The 22,676-nt window shown below is 37.3% G+C and overlaps 1 protein-coding gene across 1 annotated transcript in view; it reads left to right on the top strand.

Annotated features, from left to right (window-relative positions):
* Positions 1–6,815: 6,815 nt before the first annotated feature.
* KCTD5 (potassium channel tetramerization domain containing 5) overlaps positions 6,816–22,676 on the top strand; it is a 23,911-nt gene continuing 8,050 nt past the window's right edge. Inside the window, exons 1-8 of the mRNA XM_017734314.1 lie at positions 6,816–6,853; positions 6,940–6,970; positions 7,115–7,223; positions 7,434–7,525; positions 8,357–8,452; positions 11,515–11,631; positions 17,461–17,586; positions 20,069–20,127. Of these exons, the coding sequence (XP_017589803.1) occupies positions 6,816–6,853; positions 6,940–6,970; positions 7,115–7,223; positions 7,434–7,525; positions 8,357–8,452; positions 11,515–11,631; positions 17,461–17,586; positions 20,069–20,113 (654 nt within the window). The 3' untranslated portion in view covers positions 20,114–20,127. The remainder of the gene's footprint in view (positions 6,854–6,939; positions 6,971–7,114; positions 7,224–7,433; positions 7,526–8,356; positions 8,453–11,514; positions 11,632–17,460; positions 17,587–20,068; positions 20,128–22,676) is intronic.

Genomic DNA, 22,676 nt, shown 5'->3' on the forward strand with positions numbered 1-22,676 from the left:
TGCTGTGGAGGGAGTCTTTCTGAAGAGTGTTGCTTAATGAGTGATGTCGTGCGAAGCAGTTGGGTTCGTGAATAACAAAGCTGCTCATAAATACAGCAGAGAGCATAGTAGTGTTTGTACGTTTGTGTAATTTTTTAATGTTGTCTGACGGGGTTTAGTTCTGGCGTTTTAATGGAATATCTGCGTGCACTGACATTGTGTTATTTCTGCACTGTCATTATTCTCTTGTTCAATTACAAGAACCAGAGCGAAGTACTTTTGATAATCTCTCCCTTAGACGTAGCATACTGTCTTTTCAGCAATTCTTGCAGAAAAATGTTGCGTATTCTGCATAGATGGTGGATGAATATTTTGGTATTCACTCTGACTCATTTTTAGTAGGGAAAAAAATTATTAATATTTTATTTTTGGTGTGGTATGTAGTAATGGATATAAAGTATTTCTATATAGTGCTGGCTCTGAAAGAGATTTTGGAGCATCACAGACAAAAAACCATTTTCCACTACAGTACAGTTAGGGATAAGAAAGGAACAGCTTATAACACTTGAATGTATAATCAACAGGTTCAAAATAAGGAGTTGCTTATTATATATAAATTTTGAAATTTTTTTTTTCAGTGAGGTTACTAGTAAAAGTCATCATTTTTTCTGGCATAACTTCCAGGAAGGATACTTGAACACTTAACATAATGAACAGAACCTAATGTTCCTGAGAGTTAGAGGGAAAAAATCTTAAAGTGTGGTGGTGTGGGAATTGTTTTGTTGTTGTCTTTGGTTTTGGTTGAGGTTTTTTTGGAGAGTTTAAAGTAACCTATAAAAGTAAATTCAAAAATGTAGGTGGCTTGCTGATAGGTTAACTCTTTGTTTGGGAGAGAGTAGGGAAGCATTCCTCTAAGGTTTTTCTAATTAAAAGATGAAGCACTGCTATATACTCTGGCAGATGGGAGGGCCAGTTGTGTCCTGGGGTGCATCAGGCCCAGCATTGCCAGCTGGGCAAGGGAGGGGATTGTCCCCCTCTGCTCTGTTCTGGGGTGTGGCCTCACCTTGAGTCCTGTGGGCAGTTTTGGACACCACAGTATCAGAAGGACCTAAGGCTCTTAGAGAGCATCTGAAGGAGGGACACAAAGATTCTGAAGGGGAAGCCATATGACAAATTGCTGAGGTCATTTGGCTTCTTCAGCTGGCGGAGGCCGAGAGAAGGCTTATCACTGTCTGCATCTTCCTCCTGAGGGAAGGAATCTCTGCTCTGTGTGACCAGTGACAGGACCCAAGGGAGCGGCAGGGAGCTGTGTCAGGAGAGGTTTATGTTGAATATCAGGAAAAGGTTCTTTACACAGAGGTTGGTTGAACGCTGGATCAGGCTTCCCAGGGAATGGTCATGGCCCCAAGCCATGAGCTTGACAGAGCTCAGGCACATGGTGGGATTGTTGGGGCTGTGCTGTGCAGGGCCAGGAGTTGGACTTGATCCTTGTGGGTCCCTTCCAACTCAGGATATTCTGTGATTCTGTGATTTCCTTAATGCTTGCTACTGTAAAGAACTGACAGGCTTCAAGAAAGGTAGCATGCTGGCCTTTAAACTACCTTCAGGTACTAATGTTGAATGGGATGGGGCAGCCTGTCTCTCACTGTCAGGTATGTTTCCACTTCTAATGGAAGAAAGATTAACCTTTGGCACACCCTGTGGCCAAACTAGTGTTTCATGGAATAAGATAGTGACACTGATTCTCTGAATTTAATGTTTCACAATGTCACGCACAACTTTGTATTTAAAACTGTTTGAGAATCATTTCAGCAAATGAGTGAGCGGTAGTGGTCATACTTACTGTTCGCAATAGGATTTGTTTTCCATAGTATTTAGATCTTGGTTTAGAGGTGAATACATAAAAACAGACAAGCAGAGCCTTGCTCTCCTTTTCATCATTGTTTAACTAATTCAATGCTTTTACTGCATTACTGTTAATGATTTACATATATTTCCCTATTTCAGCGTCTTCCTATTTTAGCTATATACCAGTTTTTCTTTTGCAAATGGTTCTAGCATTCTTTTAACTTTCCCCTAAGCAAGGAGATTATCAAAGTTTCTTAATAAGGTTTTGGCAGTAGTATTCATACTTGATTTTTAATGCCTTTCTAAAGTTGGCATGGAATCTGTTAGAGAAGGAAGAACGCAAGCACTGAGTGTTTTAGCAAAATCAAAGTCTTCTTGGTAGCACAACCTTGACTGTCAGCATTAAGAAATATCTAAATCATAGTCATTATTCTAAGAAATAACAGATGCACTTCATTTGTCCATGAGGTTTCTGACTTGTCGGGTGGCTTGTGTTACTGATGTAGTTTTGATGAGTACTGCTAGTCTGCAGACACTCAAAGTTTTTAGGCCACACAATTTGTGAAAAATTCAGTAGTTCAATATTTAAAAAGCACAGAGGATAGGGGAAACAATTATTTGTAAATCCAGATTTAGTACCAAATATGACTGTATTTCTCTGCATATTGCTGCCTTTATCAGAGCTTCTGCTTGCTCAGTATGTGTAAATGATGTCATTTTTTAAAATAGTCGTGCTAGCGCATACAGCCTCGAGCCAAGAGCTTGGTGGTGTGAATTCTGAGTGTGTCCAGATCCAGTATCGATCACAATGAAGATAATTAATTGGAAATAAATCTAGGACATTTCGACTAGTGTTTTAGTGCAATTCTTGGGGAGATTGTTAAATGGGATTACGGAGGCATATGTATTTGGTCTGCTTTTTGAGGCCTACTGGACTCCTGTACTGGATTCTAGTATCCACAGTTCCAGGTCACAGCAGGTCAGTGACTAGTCACAAGGTGAAATCTGAATTGGTGAAAAGTTATAAAGAAAAAACTTTTTTTGCCAAGAAGTTTAAGGAGTCACTTCTCAGTCCAGATATACAAACATGGAGACAAGAAATCTAATACTGAAGCCTGTTCAGTCTAGCGAAGGTATTGTGAAATCCAGCTAGCAAAGTGTCAAACTATAGATGTCCTTGCCAGAAAGTACATAGTGTTAGCAGTGACAGTAGTTATTTATTGGAGTGGTTAGGTTTTACCACAACTTTCTAAAGGTTAAATTTCACTGTAAATAAATTGAGTTCTATGGGGGTTTTAAACTCACATCAGGGTAAATGTTCATTATGATTCCTTTTGAGCCTCAATCTCTATAAAGACTGAGTGAAAACATTTGCAACTGGAATACATGATAATTTAATTGCTTTGGTCAGTATTTTTCAGAGGAATGTGATTGTGAGCTACATTGACTTTTCATTGGTACGATGAACCAGGTGATTGAAAGTTTAAGAGCAAGTTACTGCCTTTCCTCTAAAATTCTGTGGTGTTTATAACTTGAACTAAACGTTAGTGTGGGAGAGTGGTAATAAACAAATGCAGTCTTCACTGTATGTGGGCAATGCTGTCTTCTAAATGGTGTCCTCATAAGCATGTATGAAAAAGGCCTAGAACTTACAGACAATGAAGAAAAAACTCTTGAGAGAAGAATGTAATGCAAAAATAAACCTGGGTAAAGATAGAGACAGTCAGATGATTAACTAACAGTTTAGGGTTCGATGCCTGAAGACAACTGGTGCATTTGTTTTGAGTTTTCTTATGAAGAATGTCAACATTTGCATGAAACTTCTCTAGGTGTGGGATAATGTGACTATACTGAATAGAGAGGAAACTTGAATTTCTGCTGCTGTTCTGGTAAACATTAACACCTGTTTGTATAAAATACATCTAAAAGAGAGAGAACTCGGAATCCTTATTAGAATGTAGGTTTTTCTGACATTTATGGTATTCACTTAAAGTTTGGGAAATGGCTTCAAAGTACCTACACTTGTATCAGTGAGGATTCAAACTTGCTCAAAGCTTGTAGAAAAACAATTTACTAGTCAGCAGAGGAAATTGCATAGCTGGGGCATCAAAGTCTATTAATACTTAAGTTAGCAAGCCTACAGCTAGTTATGTCTGTGCAAACTAGCTACCTCTTTAAATTGTCCAGATCACACTGGATCACATTTGCAATTTATTATTTTATCTTACACTAAAACTGTTTATATTAAAAGTGTCAAAATGCTAATTAGATGTGATAATACAGTGTGTTTTCATGTACGTGTGGATGAAACCAATCCTGATAATATTCTGAAAGACTTAGGACCTGTATTTTTAGAGTACTAGGTAGAGCAGATGACTGTACTTCTGCATCAGCTTGTATTGGATTTATGTTTACGTAAATATCCTTAAAGATCTAGTGTAATCGGCTTTTCTCAGTGATTTCAACATGAAATGCTTAGCATACATTGAAGGATATTCAGGCAGCTCAATCAAAAGGAGGAGTGATAAGGCAATTTGTATAGGAAGATGCTGAGGAAGTAAATTTTTTGCCTCACTTGCTTGTGCATTATTTGCATATGGTTACAATATTCCTTACTGATTGGTTCATCTTTTGGGTCTTGACTCCCTGGTGCTAGTGTGTAGCGTATCTGAGCTGTAAGGTATCCTCCTCTTAATGTTAATGAATGCATATTTTCTATGTCTGTAATCTGGGTAAGCAACTTTTGCATGAAATTTAGATGCTAAAGTGAATCCTGTTGACAGAATTTGGGTTGCACACTCTTAAAATTTAGCCAGAGTTCTTTACCTGTTGATATTTACTAATGTAAAAAAAAAAAAAAATCTATTACAGCAAAAATTATAGGACTTTCGTGTGCCTTCTTTTTTATTATTTTTCAAGACACCTTGTTGTCTGAAAGGCTTCATAGAGTAAACTATGACAGTACTGAGGTGGTATTTTTTTCATGTATGACCTCTCATAAGGTGGAAGTTGAAAGACAAGGCCTGACAGCTTCTTCCCTTTGTGGTTTTGTTGGAAGCTTGTTTAGTATATAGAAATCAACTCAGAAAAAACCAATTTCAGATAATGTAACCCTTTAAAAAGAAAAAGTTCAGGCCTTTTGTGCAAGGAGTGAAGTAGCCATTGTTACTTAAGATTTCATTTAGAGCTTTCAATTACTTTGCTTCTGTGACCCACCTCTCTATCTCTGTAGTGGCGTAGAGCTGATGACTGGTGTTGCTTCAGAAGGTGATGTGAGAAAACACTGCAGTGTAAAAAATTACAATCATCTTAATGAAGAAGATTATTTCTAGAGATCTGTTTTTCTTAACTGGGAAGACTTCCAGTTTTGTAAGCCCTCTGTTTCTTAATGCAGTTCAAATGATGACCACGTACTGGTTTTTTTCTTTAAAACAGTGCTTCTTTTTATCTGTTTTGTATCATCCTTTGCAACCTCGCTGGTTTCTGTTCTTTTACTAAATAATACTTTTCACCTTATAATTTGTCAGCTATTTTAATTTCTTTGGGTTGTATATGTAGATTGTTCATTCTTGAAGTGTTTTGCTAGGTAATGTAAATATATTTATAGATGAAATATTAAAACTACACTACTTCATCTGTCTACTGGTTTTGATGCATAGTCTTGCTTTTGTGAGACCATGAGCTTAGATCAGAAGAAATTGTGATTAGAATTCATCAAGCATTGGCTGGTCTGAGTGTAGGTTAACTGACAGCATGTTTTAATATGTTAGCGTTTTCTTGAACAGTTAATTTTATACAAAATTATACACCACTTCTTCTAAAATGACACTATGTTTAGGTGTGTAAAGCATTTGATTGTAATTTTAGAAAGGGTTTATGGCTTTTGTAGTTCAGGCTGTGGTCTTTCTACATTCTACCAATCCTGGTTAGACAAGTGCAGTTATTCAGAAACTGCATCTATGTACTTGAAAATACATCCGCCATCTTTTCCTCCAGTGAAACATTTCAGGAACTCTAGGTACTGTTGAGTAAGAGAGTTTTCAGGTATCACAGTTCAGTAATCAAACCTTTACATATAAGCGTTAATGTTCAAATACAGAGGATTGCATCAGTAGAATTTCTTTCATATGGAAGAGCAAGTGTCACTAGTACCTATGGTTTTGAGGGAGTATGATCCAAATTTAGCTAGGGTTGTTGGTAATGATGATTTTTTGAGTATCTCCTGTAAACTACTAGAATATTAAAAATAAGAATAAGTAAAAAAGTATTTGGGGTGCTGCCACATCTCTCCAGTATATATCTGTAGGATGTCCATTGCACCAAAACCTTATGTAGTAATGGATTAATACAGTCAGTGATCCACTTGGTAGTAGAAAGGAGCAGTGGATCAGTTAGAAATCTTTCTATGAATCTTCTTTAGACATCTGGCCAGCACGAAGTATGTCAGTACTGTTTTGATTGCAGGGGTTCACACATAGATTCTAAATAACACAGGAAGTACCAATTTTGTTTCTTTATCTCTTTGTCGCGAGTATCAACTCTGCAGGTGAATTTCTTGAACTGTTTTGCAATTCACAAAATGCTGTAGTCTGTTGGTTTAGTTAGTTTGAGCTATTCATCTATTCCTTCATTGTCTGCATGAGGTAGGTAGGAACTGCATCTTCAGTGTGCTTTCATTTTTTGAAGATGCATGTATAGCCCTTGCTTGGTACACAGCAGTTCTCAGTACCCTGTGAGTATTTGGACATCTGAACTAAGACAAAACCAAATATTTTTAGAGCAAAGTGTTGAGGTTAAAAAGAATTAGGTTTGTTTGCCTTTAATTAAAAAAAAAAAAGAAAAAGGAAAAACTGGTATTTGAAGCTCACTAGAATGTAGCCTTTGTTCTGACTCTTCAGGTTCCCAAACAAAATTTCCTGATTTTAAGTGCTATTTTTAACCTTAATTTTCAGTGTTCTCACTTACTGCTTTGATCTTTCATGCCGACAATGTTAATCATTGATAAGGGGTTGGGGGGATTGATCAGGTAAGAGAAGTTGTGTATTGGATGATTTGAGTGATCAGTCTGATACAGTAACAGTTACATTGTTTAATTCCTTTTACTGTCTTCAGGGATGTGGCTACATCTGCATACCTGCTCACTGTGAGGTGAAGATTAGCTTGCAGTTCCCACTTGGATGTTCAGATCATTGTGGGGTTTTTGGTTTGTTTGTTTTGGGCTTTGTTGTTCTCTTGCTTTGTTTTGGGTTGTTTGTTTGGTTTGTGTTTGTTTGTTTTTCTAATCTAGGATGAAACAGGTGCCTATTTAATAGACAGAGACCCAACCTACTTTGGGCCAGTGCTGAACTATCTCAGACATGGGAAACTGGTTATTAACAAGGACCTAGCTGAGGAAGGTAAGACATTTCTAAATATCCTGTTTTCTTGCCACTTGCTTATTGTTTCCACTTCTTTTGAGTCACCAAAACTAATTTAGAACTATATTATCATAGGGAAAAATAAATAATTTTCTGTAGCTTTTGAGAGGATAGTCTTATGAACTGGTTGGTAATTTTGGCCTGGAATCTTTGGTTATACTGTCTTCCCAAAAAATGTTTTCATACTAGGTGTACTGGAAGAGGCTGAATTCTACAATATCACATCTCTAATAAAACTGGTAAAGGACAAAATAAGAGAAAGAGACAGCAAAATCTCACAGGTGAGGCTGTTTTCTCATGTGCTTTTGAATATTTGTTCTATAACAAGTAGTGAGTGGGTTCCATTTGGGTTTTTTTATGAAATGGCTGATTTCCCCATTAAGATTCTGAATGGCTGCCTCCATCACTGCATGATCTGGAACCACTAGTATGCAAAGATTAATATTCTTAATTGCTGCCAGTTGGCTTACAAAGTTCACAGATCTCATTCAAAAACGGGAAACATTCTAAGTAATTGTTCAAAAATGTCTGGTGATAGAATTTGTCATAGTGTCATTTCTGGAAATAGTTATTTTAGAGAACAGCTTTTGTAGGACATATCTTTCTCATTTACTTTTAGATGCTCTGAATATGATGAGCTTGCTTAACTATGGTAATAACTGCTGTTTATACAGTATGTTTATGCAGCATACATACAGATGCTGTTTAGCTCCTGTCATATGTTTTTGTAGCAAAGTTACTTTCTTTATTTGTAATGCTCTGTGATTGAGAAGGTTGCCTCTACTCATAGCAGCTCATATTCTCTATGAAAGTGAATATGATACAGTTTGTTCTTTAACTCTGCTATTCTGGCTTCCCTGGTAACTGAGTCTTCATGGAGATACTACAAACTCATGTTGCCAAATTTCTCTTGAAGCCAGGTTGTGGGATCACAGGGTTGCTCTGATAGCATTTACTATAGGTCTCAGCTAAAATGGTCCTAATTATTCATTGTTCTGGATGGGTTCAAAGTGGTGTTGCTTACCATTTCTAGAGAGTAAGGGCAACTTCAGACAAGTCACAAACATAGTGAATTCCATGCCCTATTGAGCATCTTCTATTTCTTCTTGAAGGTGCCAGTCAAACATGTGTACAGAGTGCTGCAGTGTCAGGAAGAAGAACTCACTCAAATGGTCTCCACAATGTCCGATGGCTGGAAATTTGAACAGGTAAAAAAGTTCATATCGGGTATAGTTACATCATCTTCTAAAAAATGAGTTTTTTGAAAGAGGAATATAAATTAAATTCCATGCATCTTTTTTAATTCAGTCATTTTCAGAATTTGGATAAACATACACAGCTAAGTTAAATGTGATGTTTGTGTTTGCATTTATCATAGAACAAAAAAAAAAAAAAGTAGCTTTCCAGGAGGTAAATTTTGCTGACTTTCTATAAAAACATCTGCAACATGTCTGAAATGTAATTCTTCAGTGTCTACACATGAGCAGTTGAAGGGTGAATCAACCAGAATTAACCAATAGAAGTTTATATGAATGGTAGGTTAGATAAGAAGAGCTCTGGGTAAAAGAGATGAGCTTGGGAGATAAATGTTTGCCAGGCCCAAAGAGTGGTTCTTCAAAAAAAACTGGTCCACAAAGGAGGGTGAACTTTAACTGTCTGGATGTGAAGCTTGATAGCTGTGAGCTATGTGAATGTTTTTGTTCTTTGCAGTGCATAAAAATAGCTGTGTGTGTACATTCAAGAACACACTGTAAAATCGCAAGATCTTTGATAATCTTTGATAATCTCTGTAAGTAAGAAATTAACTGTACAGCTTATTCACCCTTCACATTCCTAATCCAGCAGAGTATTTAAACTGCATTGGAGCAATGCATCTGTTGACTCTGAAACACAAGTGTTCATTTGCTAACACCTTTTTCAGCGTCTGATGCCTACTATAGGAGAAATTGAAAGAAGCGCGAGCCCATTATCCTGTTCAGTGTCACTCTAATAACACAACAAAGCAACATTTAAAAAACGTTCATGACACAAAGGTAAAAGAGAACATTTTGTTTATATTTGATAAAATGGGGAAGCTGCTAGTGACATGGAGACAGCCATGAGCAAATAGACTAAACCGGCACAGAGAAAGCTTCTTATGCTTCAGTACTTCGCTTCAAGTATTACCAGGTCTGTTTTCTGTGCCAAGAGCTAAGTGTTGTTTAAGTCCCTGAAAAAAACTTTAGCTTAGTGCACATGACTGTTTTTTGGCCAGCACATTGAAAAAGGTTTTTCAACATTCTTCTTTGTCATGAGAAACTATCTTTCATTCCAAATAGAGCTCCTTTACTTTTTAGCACATTAAATGACACCATGTCTTTTACCTATCCTAAACCCTTTGGGGATATTGCATTTGGGAGTAATACTGCTTGGACAGTGCAACTGCTGAAAGACCTATTATAGTCTCTTTTAGAACTGGAAGAATCCAGTGGTTTTCTTGGACGTTACATCCTTGTTTCATCCAGCTTTCTCCCTACTTCCTCCCTCTCCCCTGTTGTACGCTTTTGGACACATAGTTTGAAGTAGATAAACACAACAGCTGTATGATCTCATAATATTTAGCATCTCATTACCTCACACTAGGCCATTCCCTCCTTTGTACTGCAGACCTGCTTGTAGCAGATGTCATTCACTTGAAACAGGATTAGAATATTGTGCATAAACAGTTCTATTGTTAATATCTTCAAACACTGTAGCATTTCTGTTACTTTTTTCTAAGCCCATGTTGCTCAGCAGCATGCTTTCTTTCAAGAAGCAGTCTTTGAGGCAGTACCTACCATGCTGTGTATGTGAAAAAAGATGGAATCATCAGCTTTTTCAGAGGAGTGATATTCTTACATATTGAGAGTCTTTGTGCTCTGAGCCACATATAATGTGTTTAGGTGGTTGGTTTTGAAAGAAATATTTTTTTACGCTTAGCATTTCAAAATTTTATTGTTAAATATGATTGGATATCGTTATTGAATAGGAGTGGAAGGTGCTGAACTGTTGTTGCACTTACGCAGATGTACTGATGCCCTTTTCCAAAGAACACGTGAAAGCTCTGCTAGAGCAGTGCAATTTTGCATTAGTCCCAGTCCAAAGTCTATTACCAAAAATTATGCTGCCCCACTTCTGTGATTTCAGTGGGTTATTTTGTAGAGGATTTTTAGCTTCTATTGTTACCTCTTTAGGCAATCAGAAAAAACCAGTATTTTGGCAATACAGCAGAATAAAAAACTGGGGGCTATACAAAATGGCTAAATACAAAGACTTTAGACAGCAGCAGTGTTGGTCATGTAAATGTTAATGTTAACATAACCTGTCACCATAATGCAGTCTTAAATATGTTCACTGTATGAGGAGGATGGTATTTAACTGCTGTCTTCAAAATTATTCACATACAATAGCAGGTTGTATATCAGTTTATTATTCATGGGCCTTTTCATCTGTCATAATCTCCAGTTTACTCAGAATAGGCAATTGTTGTCTAACTCGTCACACTTAATTTAAAGTTCTGATCTCTCTCAAGTGCACTGACAGGCTATGCTTTAAGTTAGATGGGCTAGGAATTGCCATGTGTTATTAGGGTAAAATACGTTTTGTAATAAGAGGTTGAGAAATTTAGCTGAGGTTGAACTTTAAATTATTAGACATTTGGCCTAGTGTTCTTGGTAGTGATTTTTATGGGAACAAGACAATTTTTTACACTCCAGTTATTTTCTTGGATCTTCTGTAAATTACTCCTTCTAAAACTAACCTAGGCCACTCAACCTTTTTTCCTCTTGTTGACTTCTTATGTTTCCTTAGCTGTATTTTATCAGTATTTGGAAAAAGATGGAGTTCTTTAATACCCAGGCTGACTTTATATATTGCTTTACATAACACCTTGCAGTCTTATATCCATGTTACCTTCTCCACTTGTCTATGTACGACAGGAAAATAATGCTCACTTTCATATTGCACCAAACTTTGTTTTTCAGAGTAGTTGGCTACAACACAGTTACATGGGGCGTTTTCTGTCTTCTTATCAGTAACTCTTATTCCCTTTAAATTAGAAAGGGCTTTGCAACTGCCTCAGTAAATTTCACGTTGAAATGAAAGTTGTAGCTTGATAGCAACTTGTTCTAGTGGCAGGTAGATGTTACCTGAACGTTTGAGCTCATCTGTTACTTGTACAATTTGGATAATGGTATGTGCTTCAGCTTTACAAAGGTTTCTTTTTGTGTTTTGCTTTGATTGGTTATTTCAGCTTGTCAGTATAGGTTCCCAGTACAGCTGTGGCCGGGCTCAGCAGTCAGAGTTTCTGCTGATAGTGTCACGGGAAGTGAAAGGGGAAGAGAGATGCTTCCAGAAATGCTGCAGTGAGGTGTGTCACACCATTCTTTTTGCCCTCACACTGATATGCTTGGCCTCCTTGCGTTTCTGCTGCTTTCAAATCATCCCACTTTTTTTCTGGATGTACAGCACATAGTAGTTTGTGTGTATTTGTGACTGGCTTTTATTTATATTCATGATATTTCATTACACATTATGAATGTCCACATTGTAAAAATAATAGAAAAACAACCAAACAAAAATCCCTTGGTTATTTAATTAAAGGTTTTTCTTAAGAAGAGTTCTTACCTCCTCAGTAAATAACTTCTTTTCCTTAAATTTTCCTCCAAAGTTAACAGCCTTTGATCCATACTTGTTAAGTAAGAGGTACAATTCAAACCTAGGGAGCTCTAAAACTACGTCTTTGAGTTCACTGGATTCAGAAGGGGACATTTCTGGTAAACTGGAACAATGATTATTTCATCCACCAAAGTTAAGTTGCGAGTTTGAACCTTTTATTTCTGGTAACTCAGAACTTAACTGTATTTTTTAGGTGGATGAGATATGTTTAAACTGGAATAATGAATAACAGGAGTTTTTTGTAAGTAAAATATAGAAGAGTGAGGGGACAACAATATGAACAGTTTTAAATCTTCTGTCAAGTTGAAAAAACATCATGTGTGTTTCCTTGGCTTTATTGTTTTGTTGTTTTGGGGTTTTTTTCCATCCTGGGAAATTTTCTTGAAATCCAAATGGAGAATCCTAGCTTCATTCATTCTCTCTCTCTTTTTTTTTTTTTTTTTTCATCCTTCCTTCTCCCCTTGTTCTGCTTTTTTGATTGCTGTGTTACTTCCGAATATTCATGAGTTTGGGAAGGATTTTTTGCTCTCAAAAACACTGGAGGCAGTTTCCAGTTCTTTACATATCTGTGCTGCATTTTGATGTGTTGTATGTGAATTGATTTGGGAACCTGGGGCTCTGTCGTTTTTTTTCATCAATAAAATGCCTGGAGTACTTGCTCTTTTTCTTGCAACATGTATGGTTATTTAGAATGAAAGATGAGTATAACATTATGAAGATAATGTGATAATGAAATGGCTTAATAAACACAAAGCTTTGCCTATGACTATATATGGACACTTAATCATGCAATTCTAGATTTGAAACCTGGCCTGTTACCCAGCTTTGTTCCAGAATCTGCTTTCAATGTACCAAGCACTGTCTGTTTCTTGCAGTTCTATATGTAACATTTGGAATGTGAAATGTGTGGTTTTCAGACTTCCAGCAACAGAGGAAGAATTGTGGCTTGTTAGGGATGTGTTAGGGTACAGGCAACATGATGTTATTCATGTGTTCATGTCCTACATGGCTCAAAGTAAAAGTCAGCATTATCAGATGGAAGGTGGGGAAGGCAGTGAAGAAATTGATGCAGGTATAAAATAAAATAAAAATCATAATTTGGAAAAATGAAGCTTTGAAGTCTGACTATTGCATTAAGAGACCTGAAATAAGTATTCTTTGAGGCCTGGTGTCAGTCATCAGTGCTGAGTTTTAAGAGCTGATGTGTGTGTATCTTCGTAACCTTTTGCAAATCCTTTGGGAAGGCAGAACAAATACATTATATGTCTAAAAGGCATAGAGTCCATTCTTAGATTCATACAGCTTGATTCTGTAAAAAAAACTGAGTGGAGGATTTTCTTTAATTCTATTAGCTGATAGTATAATTTTTAAATAAAGACAGTTTTTTCAAGCTTTCTAGTGTACAAGAAGTTCACCACATCTGAAATAGAAGCACTAATATTGAAAAGTACAAGAATATTTAAAATAGAATTTGAGAATAATTGTTACAGAATTTACTTGGTTTTGAGAATCAGACCATCACAAAATAGGGAAGGAAATTACTAGTGGTGAAGTAGAAGAGTTAATTAATATGAGTAGCTCCAGTGGTAAGCAGAGGGAGAAGAACAACAAGAAGAGGAAGAAGATGACTGGGCTGCTGTTTGTGCAAGCTGGAGTGGTTATCTGAGATGGCAATACTATTGCTGATTTGTCTGGTAAATGTACAATGTAGATTTTGAATCAATATTATTAAACCAATATAGCAAATCTGGATAGGCATGTTACTGAAATGTGTCTGGTTTTGAGATCTGTCTCAGATCAATTAGGCATGAGATTAGTTCACTTCAAAAATAAGGTTCCTTATTGTGAGACAGGAAATTCCTTGTTGGGATTTCTTTTCAGGAAAATTGTGACCTCTATTGGCACATCAAGCAATAACTATATTTCTGTTGATTTAATAGCAATAAAAGTAATGCTGCTTTTCATTCCTGCCTTTTTTTAGCTGTAGGCTGACAGCCTACTAGTACCATCACCCTTACTCCCTGCTAATGGTTATGGATCCCTATCTAATGAATTTTCTGTGATAAGTAGCATTGCCATTTTCCTGTGCTCAGTTCTGACACTGTTGGGGCTCACAGGGATGCTTAAACAGGATCACAGCGCTTTAGTAAGGAGTGTAATGAAACAAGTCATGGAAGGAATAAGCCAGTGCAGAGAAATAGGTATATGCATGTATACGTACACACACACACACACACATATATATATATATATATATAAGCATACAAATCTAAGGAATTTACAGTTTCAACATGGTTTTTTTATTCTCCCTTAAGTTCTTGGTCATTTAAGCCACATGAAGCCAAAACAGTTTGTCCTTTCAGAAAGTCTGAGAAACAGTAGCCTGGATAATCTGAAATCCTTTGGCCTGTTTTTCGTACCTCAGATTACTCTGATATGTTGTGGCTTCTTTTAGGGGGTGGGATGAGGGTGGTAGTGTGGGGGCAGACAGACATGGCAGGGGGAGTCTTCCAGTTTATCAGCATCCTTCTTAAAGTGTTGTCACCAGTACTGGGAATAATGAAGTGACTTTTGGAGTAGGAGTGATAAAACATTGCTTTATTTCTGATCTCAGTTCCTGAGAACAGTTCAGTTCTAATCTGCAGTCATTTTCCATTGCTTCTTTTTCTGCCATCAACCTTGTTGTTGATGCATTTCAGAAAGCTACAATGAAATTTCTAGCATGCAGTTGGTACCATGCAAATTATACATTTTTAGCTGCGCACATATGAAACGGCTTATGAGAGTATCGTGAATTGGAGTTTTGAGGAACTTGGGTCTAATTCTGCAGAAGCGACTTTATCAACTGATCAGTATGGCAAAAAGTCATTAGATGTTTTGCAGTCCACTAAATCGATAGTCCTATCCAACTGGCTAAAAGTATTCAATCTGCCATGTCTCGTAAAAAGACTTACGTGCAGAAGGTTAACTTACGTGGTTGGATTATGGAGCATTTGTTAGTAGCTATCAACTGAGGACCTGTCAACATGGTTGAAACAGGATTGATGATTTGGCTGATGTTTGGGTCTTGCATGGTATCTACTTCAGAGAGGTCATTTATTTCTTTAGAGTGTCAATAAGTAAAGAAGTATTTTTCCTTCTAGTAATTATCATAGCTTACCTGATATCGAGTTGTTGCCATTTTGTGAGAAGAGTCAACTGTATACTAATTAAGTTGTATGCTTGAATTTTATTCTTCAAACTTCTCTTCAGAGAAGGTGAATTTTGCATGGCTTTATTTAAATATGTATGCAAACTTTCTAAATGTTTTCTAGCCTTTAAGTGGGTTAAAAATACTGTTTAACATCCTACCTTTTACCTTTATAATTGAAGCAGTTACTGTATTTGTACTAAATGGTTTGTAATTGCTCTATAATGTATAGTGTAAACTTTATACCACTTTGTTGGGTTTAAAACCAACTTTGCTGCTATTTTTTTCTGAAAATTTGTGCATGATATTTTTGTTGATAGGGAAGGCAATCAACAAATCATCTCAATATATGAAGTGAATTTGGGTTGATTTTCCAGCTTTTCAGTAGACTTTCTTAGTCCATCTTGTGCAACTAAGAAACTAGATGCTCCATGGGTTTTCTGATTCTATATTACACAAATACGTTGTGGTGCAGACTGCAGAGTATTCATTGTGAAAGATTAGCTGACTTAACATCTCAAGGTAAATGGTGCCTTTACATGCATTGGTGCTTCTAAAAAACGTGGGTATTTGTAACTTCATTACACAGTTTTGGTTGAAAAAATGTCTTTAACACATTAATTTTTGATCAGCCTGTGTTCATTACTGACTATGTATATATTTTGCAGAACTAAAGTGATGTTAGAAGAGGAGGAGGGAGGGAAGGTTTCTGGTGATCACACTCAGTGTAGTTAAAGTACGTAAATTGAGTGTGATGAATTTTGATGGCCAGTACTGCTCATGGAAGGCTGCGCCTTGTATGCTGTAATATCATCAGGCTCCAAAAACTTTCACATTGCCTAGGCCTGGCATCAAGTTGATTCATTATGCAGACACACTGCCTGCTGCTCTTTGTAGACATTGGCTCTGTCCGTCTGTGGAAGTGCTTGCTTGGCTGTCTTACTGCAGTGCAGGAACATCTGAACATCTCTCTGCTCTCCTTAGAAAGTACAGTGAGGCTTTGCTTTCTTCTGACAGTGCTATATAGAAGCTGCTGTTAACCTTGGTCTAACTTCAGTTTTTGTTGGGAGAATTATTTTATCCCTTAAGTACAAACTCTGGATCAGGATTTCATCTTTCATGCATTAACAGATCCTTTACTCTCTTTGGTGTTCTGCTAGACTAATGGTACTACCCTATTTGTCTTTACAGAGATAACTACAGTTGTTTTAGGTGCTGTTGCCCTAAAAAAATAAGCTAGGCCTTTTCTATGTTGCCATTTCTAGAGCACATTAATGGTATAGTAGAGGTTGAGGAATAGGGCAGTCTTACTGTATGTGTGGGGTGATTTGGTAGGTAGATTCAATATAGTTTGGGTAGTGACAAATTTATACAGTGTATCTGTGCAACAGGTTGATTTTTAGGACTTCGATCTGTGTCAGTAGATCTGACATTATCTTGTAGATCACACATTATCTTGTGCTTCTGAAATAAAGCTTTAAAATAAATGAACCAGATACATCTGAATTGAATCTGGCTTAGAAAGGCAGGCTATGTAAAGCTTCTAGCATTAGGTAAGTGTATTGTGTGTAAGGTAAGACAATTTCTGCCATTTGATAAACATGCTGCATCAGAAGTAGTACTGATGTTGAGTATATTCTTCTTTCTCAGTAAATTGTCATTTATCATTCAATATAGAGACTCTGGAAACTTGTAAATATGGCACATTTCATTATACATTGCTTCTGCTTGTAGTGCTTCCTTAATTAGCTTCCTTGTAGCAGTATGTATGAATTTCAGATGTTAATCTTGATGTCCCGCCATACTGTGTCTTGATGTTTTCTAATCAGATGCAAATATTGTGTTTGTTCATTCAAAAAATGTTTTAATAGAAATACCGTTAGTCTGTAAGTAGTGATGGGTATCCCTTCAGGCTAAAGAGGTTCCTGCATGCAGCCATTTACATGTTAAATCATGCCACGTTAAGATACCACACACAAACTTTAAAAATTAACTTTGGAGGATAGGAAAGTTTCCAGTAAATAACAGAAATAGGGAACAGGCTACTTCTCCGCTGGCCTGCCTCCACAGCCTTTTCTTTCACAGGATAATTATAACCGTAAATCATTAATTCTGTAATTGTTTAAAAAAAGCTGTGTTTATCTTATCATCAGAGTGTGTATCGTCAGTGTATTTGTCAGCATCAAAACGTATTTGCATTGGAGTGGAGAATCATGCTTCAGGCACAACCTACAGTCTGAAGAGAGGAGTGTTTGTACTAATCATGAGACTTACATGGAATTTGTTTTATGTGGAAATACAATTGATTTTTTTTTTTTTTTCATCTTTCAGCTGGTCAGTATTGGTTCTTCCTATAACTATGGCAATGAAGATCAGGCTGAATTTCTATGTGTTGTCTCGAAGGAATTGCATAACACTCCTTATGGCACAACCAGTGAACCCAGTGAAAAAGCAAAGGTGAGTTCCTAGGCACTGGACTAAGGAAATGGTGTTGAATTGGGTGGGCTTCACAAATCATGATAGATCTACCCCTGTTCTGGACCATTATTTAATTGTCCTTTTTTCAGGACTAATAATGATTCCCTGTCCATTGTATGAGGGACTGTAAATGGTAGTCAGCATGCATTTGTTATGCATGCCTGAATTATTTAAATACAACACTCTGTACTTTTTCAGTACCTGGTTTTTTTTCAGGTATTGGCAGATATTTGCTCTTTACAGCTGAGAATCTAGGTTTTGTTTCTTACACATTTGAATGACATTGGTTCAGTTAAAAACTGTTTTTCTTGCTTGACTTCACCTGAAGAAATCTTACTGTCAAGAATGGAACTTTTAAGATGCTATCTCTGTAAAACAGTCATGTGCAGTATGTTATAAAATGAGGGTACTTGTTAATGTTTTCAGGGTTCTACCAAGTTTACTTTCTGTAACCAACTTTACAAAAAGATTGTAATGGGCACAGTATCTTAGCATTTTATGCAGTTGTATTTCAGAATTTGTAAAATGGAAAACGTAAAACCACAGCTGACTAGCCATAAGGCAGAGCAGTTCTGTAATGTATTCAGTGTCATGCATAGTGAACGAGTTTTATCATTGTATTGCTGCTTTGTATGAGGAGATGACTACAGACAAACTGGAAACTCCTGTAGTTGGCCTAAAAGCTTTTGATTTCGCTTATGTAGATGGAAAACAATTGGTAAAACATCAAAGCTTGCTTTTTCAAGAATCACCTTCAAAGAAATTGATTTTGAAATAATGCTAAGAATGGATCTGAGTCTTGGTGCTGAGGCCTCAAATAGATAAAACTTCATTACTTTCTCTGCTTTGTAACATGCTTATGCAGCTATACATATGGAGTAATTTTTATAATTTGCACTATAAAAATACTCCAAGCTGTATGGTGGATTCTTAGTGAAATTAGTAATTTATGTTTGTCACTGTTGAGATAGAAGTTGCGAAGAGTTGTAAAGGATTACTGTAGTCAGGAGTAAACAGTGAAACTGGGTAAGCCGTGTCTCACTCTTTCAAAACCCTAGTTAAGGTCTGCTTTTGCCAAGATGCTTGAGGAAGACTTTGAACGTTGACATGTTAGAGGTGTCTGGTAATAATTTAGGGCTGAGATACCTACCTGGAATAAAATGTGGAATTTTAGAGCCTAATAAACATCTTCATAAGGAATGGTAGTGCATCTTCAGGTAATTTCAGAAGTTGCCAGAGTTACGTTGCATCCTTAATGTAAGAGAAAATATGGATCAAATGCAAGTGTTAAAGACGAAAAACAAAAGCTAGTTCAGACTGCATTACAACTGTGTAAATTGAGTGGCACTGAGAGAGGCCTCTCCATTGATGTGCTGCTTGGTCATTGTTTCAGAGATGAGAGCAGAGCATCATTTGACCACTGTGATGAATAGGAATTACTGATAATTTTGGTTGGAGATACAAACATTCACTCCTTTTGTCCTGGAAGAGTTAAGCTGTTGCTAGCAATTAATAGGCAATACTTGAAGAATAATTCTTTTATATATTATGTTTCTAAGGTTTTTTTGTATATAGGTATATGTTGTGACTGGGAAAAAAAAGGAAGAAGAATTTATTTTTTTTCTTGAAAGGTTTCTGACAGCTGTTTTCGGGAATCTTGACTTTGGGAGCTGTTATCTCCATAGTTCCCTCTTAGCAAGTATTATCCTCTAGTCTCAGTAGTGTCTGAGTTGGTCTTCATGAAGTTCATATGATTGAAACTCTGGTATCCACTGTTGTGTACAGAATGATATGTTCAGGTACTGGGACTGACTTTTAGATGCCATGAGAAAGTCCTCATTACTTTTACAGCAGAATGAGTTAGAGAAAAAAAACCTGCCAGTATGTAATTTTTATTGACAAGCACTTCAGTTTTAGTTAATAGTCCTGGATTTTCAGAATAGGAGAAGGTATCTTCTGATAGCCATCTAATGAAGCTTCACCTTCATTCCTTCTTAGGAACTTTTTTCTTGTGTTTTCTTTTGTTAGTTAACAGTCAGCATAGTAAGTTAGTAGATGACTTCTGTGTAACCTTCTAATACACCTAGGCAGAGGAAATTCATCTTATGTGATTCCAGTGGCTTTTACTGGTAGCCATGGCACAACCAAAAGATAGCCTGTATTCCCACAAGCATTCTTATCTTTCATACCACTTTGTTGACCTGACTATTGGCTTCTGTCTGCTGACTTCAGGATATTTGGAAGAGGAAATTGTCATGAAATCTGTTAGATTCCTTCTTGAAATGGTCAGCTGTCATACTTTTTTATACAAGGAGTGGAGGTCCCAGGTAAAAGTGAATAAATGTCATTGCCAGATGTTTCAGGTGTAAGTGGATTGTACTTTGTTGCAGCTCTGACTCACTTGCAATCTCTTCTTTTCCCTTGCTTCTTCTATACGTGCTGCATGCTGCATGACACTCAGAGTGAGGATGAAGAAACGGATTACGATATGAATGACTCAGATTAAGTGTAAATGTCATGGTGAGCACTAGCTGCCCTAGGATTTTAACCAGATGCTTTTCTGCCCCATCCAATTCCCACCCCTACTGGTGCTGTCCTTCGGCTAGTCCTGGTGGTGTGTGTGTGTTTGTGATTATAGTTGTGGCATGGTTAGCAAAGATAGAATTCCTGTTCTGGATATTGCTTCTTTGGCAGAATAATTAGTGTTGCTTTTATAAACTGTACTGTGAGTAGCTCCTTTAAAGCTTTGCTGAGAAAGAAAATTCTTCATGTAGATTCTAGGGCCAGAATTGCTTTTCATTCTAATTTTATGTCTACCAGCTTTTCTGTCAGATGGGTTTTTTACATGTAGAGGGATCTGATACAAACTTACCGTATGCATTTTCAGTAAATGTCTGATTTGGCAATAATTTAACAAACTTGATTGAAGTGCAGCATAGTCCAAAGGTGGTCTTACCTGATAATTTTGAAACTAGGGATTTTTTTTAGTTAAGATGTGGCAAATATAAGTGAATAGTGTGATCTTGGTGCTACAGTTGTATTTATCACAGGAAACAACTCTGGGGAGGGATCCTTTCCACTGTAGTTTGATGTCTGATTGAAGATCAAGTTACATTAAAAGTCACAAGTGGAAGAGCAAAACAAGCTACATCTGAAAAAACTACTTAGGCACTTCTCCTAACGTGTCTTTAAGTACCGCTCATATTTATTCTGCTCTCTAGTTTCTAGGAGATAACATACCATTGAGTGCTCAGTGGCATGGTGTGGGTGGTCACTTGAGCCTGTATAAATTGAAGATACTTACCATTGCATGAGATTAAACTTCAGCTTCTCACCTATACACCCAAACTTTTTAGCTGTAAAGCAGCCTTTCACTTATCTCTGAAGTTTGGACAATGCTCTCAGGCACATGGTGTGATTCTTGAGGTTGTCTTGTGCAAGGCCAGGATCATCACTTAATGACCCTTGTGGGTTCCTTCCAACTCAGGATGTGCTGTGATTCTATGAAGTTGCTGCACATGGCTGAAGAAGAACCTACATTATTTTCTGAAATGATGCTGACAGAAGCTACTGCTAGGGTAGAGTAAGGCCTTTTGCCAGGTCTTCAAGAATGGCTGAAAGGAATGGATCAAATCTGAAGCTTTGCTGAAACAAAGTTAACTGGCACTCTCCTGTAATTGAATGTAATATTCTTAAGCTGCCTGACAGGCAAACAGTCCTTAAAACACTTAGCAGCAGCAGCTTTGAGTGGGAAGAAGTAGTTTTCATGTTCTGCTTCCCTAAGAAGCAATCACACTCAGGCCCCTATAATATAAGAGTTCATTCAGCATTGTTTAAAATTTATAAGCCGTCTTTGGATCTGGAGCACCTGTATGGAAATAGAACTGAAATATGAAAAGTAAGGAAAATTCTCTATACAGTAGATCTGTACTAGGGTTGGGAGAGTCCCCAGTATCAGTACAGACTGGGTGATAGATGGATTTACTGCAGCATTGCAGAAGACTTGGGGATACTGGTGGGTGAAAACCTGACTATGAGCCAGCAATACTTGCAGACTAGAAAGCCAGCTATCCAGGACTGCAACAAAAGAAGCATGGGCAGCAGGCTGAGGGGAACTCTGCTCTCACAAAAACCCCTCTGGAATGCTGCATCCAGCTCTGGGATTCCTAGTACAAGAAAGACCTGTGAGAGTGGGTCCAGAGGAGAGACACGAAAATGGCCTGTGGGCCGGAACACCTCTCCTGTGAAGACAGGCTGAGGCAGTTGGGATTGTTAGGCCTGGAGAAGAGAGCCCCAGGGCCGATGTTACTGCATTTCCAATACTTAAAAAGCCTTATGAGAAAGATGGAAAAAGACTCTTTACCAGAGCTTATGGTGACAGGACAAGGAGTGAGGTTTTTAAACTGAAAGAGGCTAGCTTTATATTGGATATAATGATGAGCATATTCTTTACCATTAGGGTAGTGAGACACTGGCGCAGGTTGTCCAGAGAAGCTGTGGCTGCTCCATTGCTGGAAGTGACCAAGGCCAGGTTGGATGGGGCTTGGAGCAACCTGGCACAGTGGAAGGTGTCCGCGCCCATGGCAGGGGTTTAATGAGATGATCTTTAAGATCCCTTCCAACCCAACCCACTCTGTGATTCTATGATTTCCCCTTCAGTAGAGGTAAAGGTTACAGAAGAAGTACCGAGAAAAGTGTGTTAAAATATTGCCTGATGGAATAGAATTTTCTGCTTTATGTTGGGATTACTGGCTCAGTAAAGTGTGTGAAGTTCAGTGTCCAGTTCTGGCTCAGGTTTATCTTATTGCATGTGTTCCTCATGCTACAGAAAATAGTTCTAAGTGTATTAATCTTGCAGGTACTCTTCTAGGAAAGAATGAACTCAAATACTTCATATTAAATTGGAAAAAATTAACAAAATTAATAGATCCAGTATTAATTTTCTAGTTGCACAGGTATTTGTTTCAGCCATGTTTTTCTCTCTGTTGGATATGGTTTCCCTTACTGACTCCATTTGCTGGGTCAGACTGTTATCCTCTGTTGTGGGCATCTGCTCCAGCGCTTTGTTC

This window comes from Corvus brachyrhynchos, unplaced genomic scaffold (assembly GCF_000691975.1).
Source record: "Corvus brachyrhynchos isolate BGI_N302 unplaced genomic scaffold, ASM69197v1 scaffold5, whole genome shotgun sequence".
NCBI classification, from domain to species: Eukaryota; Metazoa; Chordata; class Aves; order Passeriformes; family Corvidae; genus Corvus; species Corvus brachyrhynchos.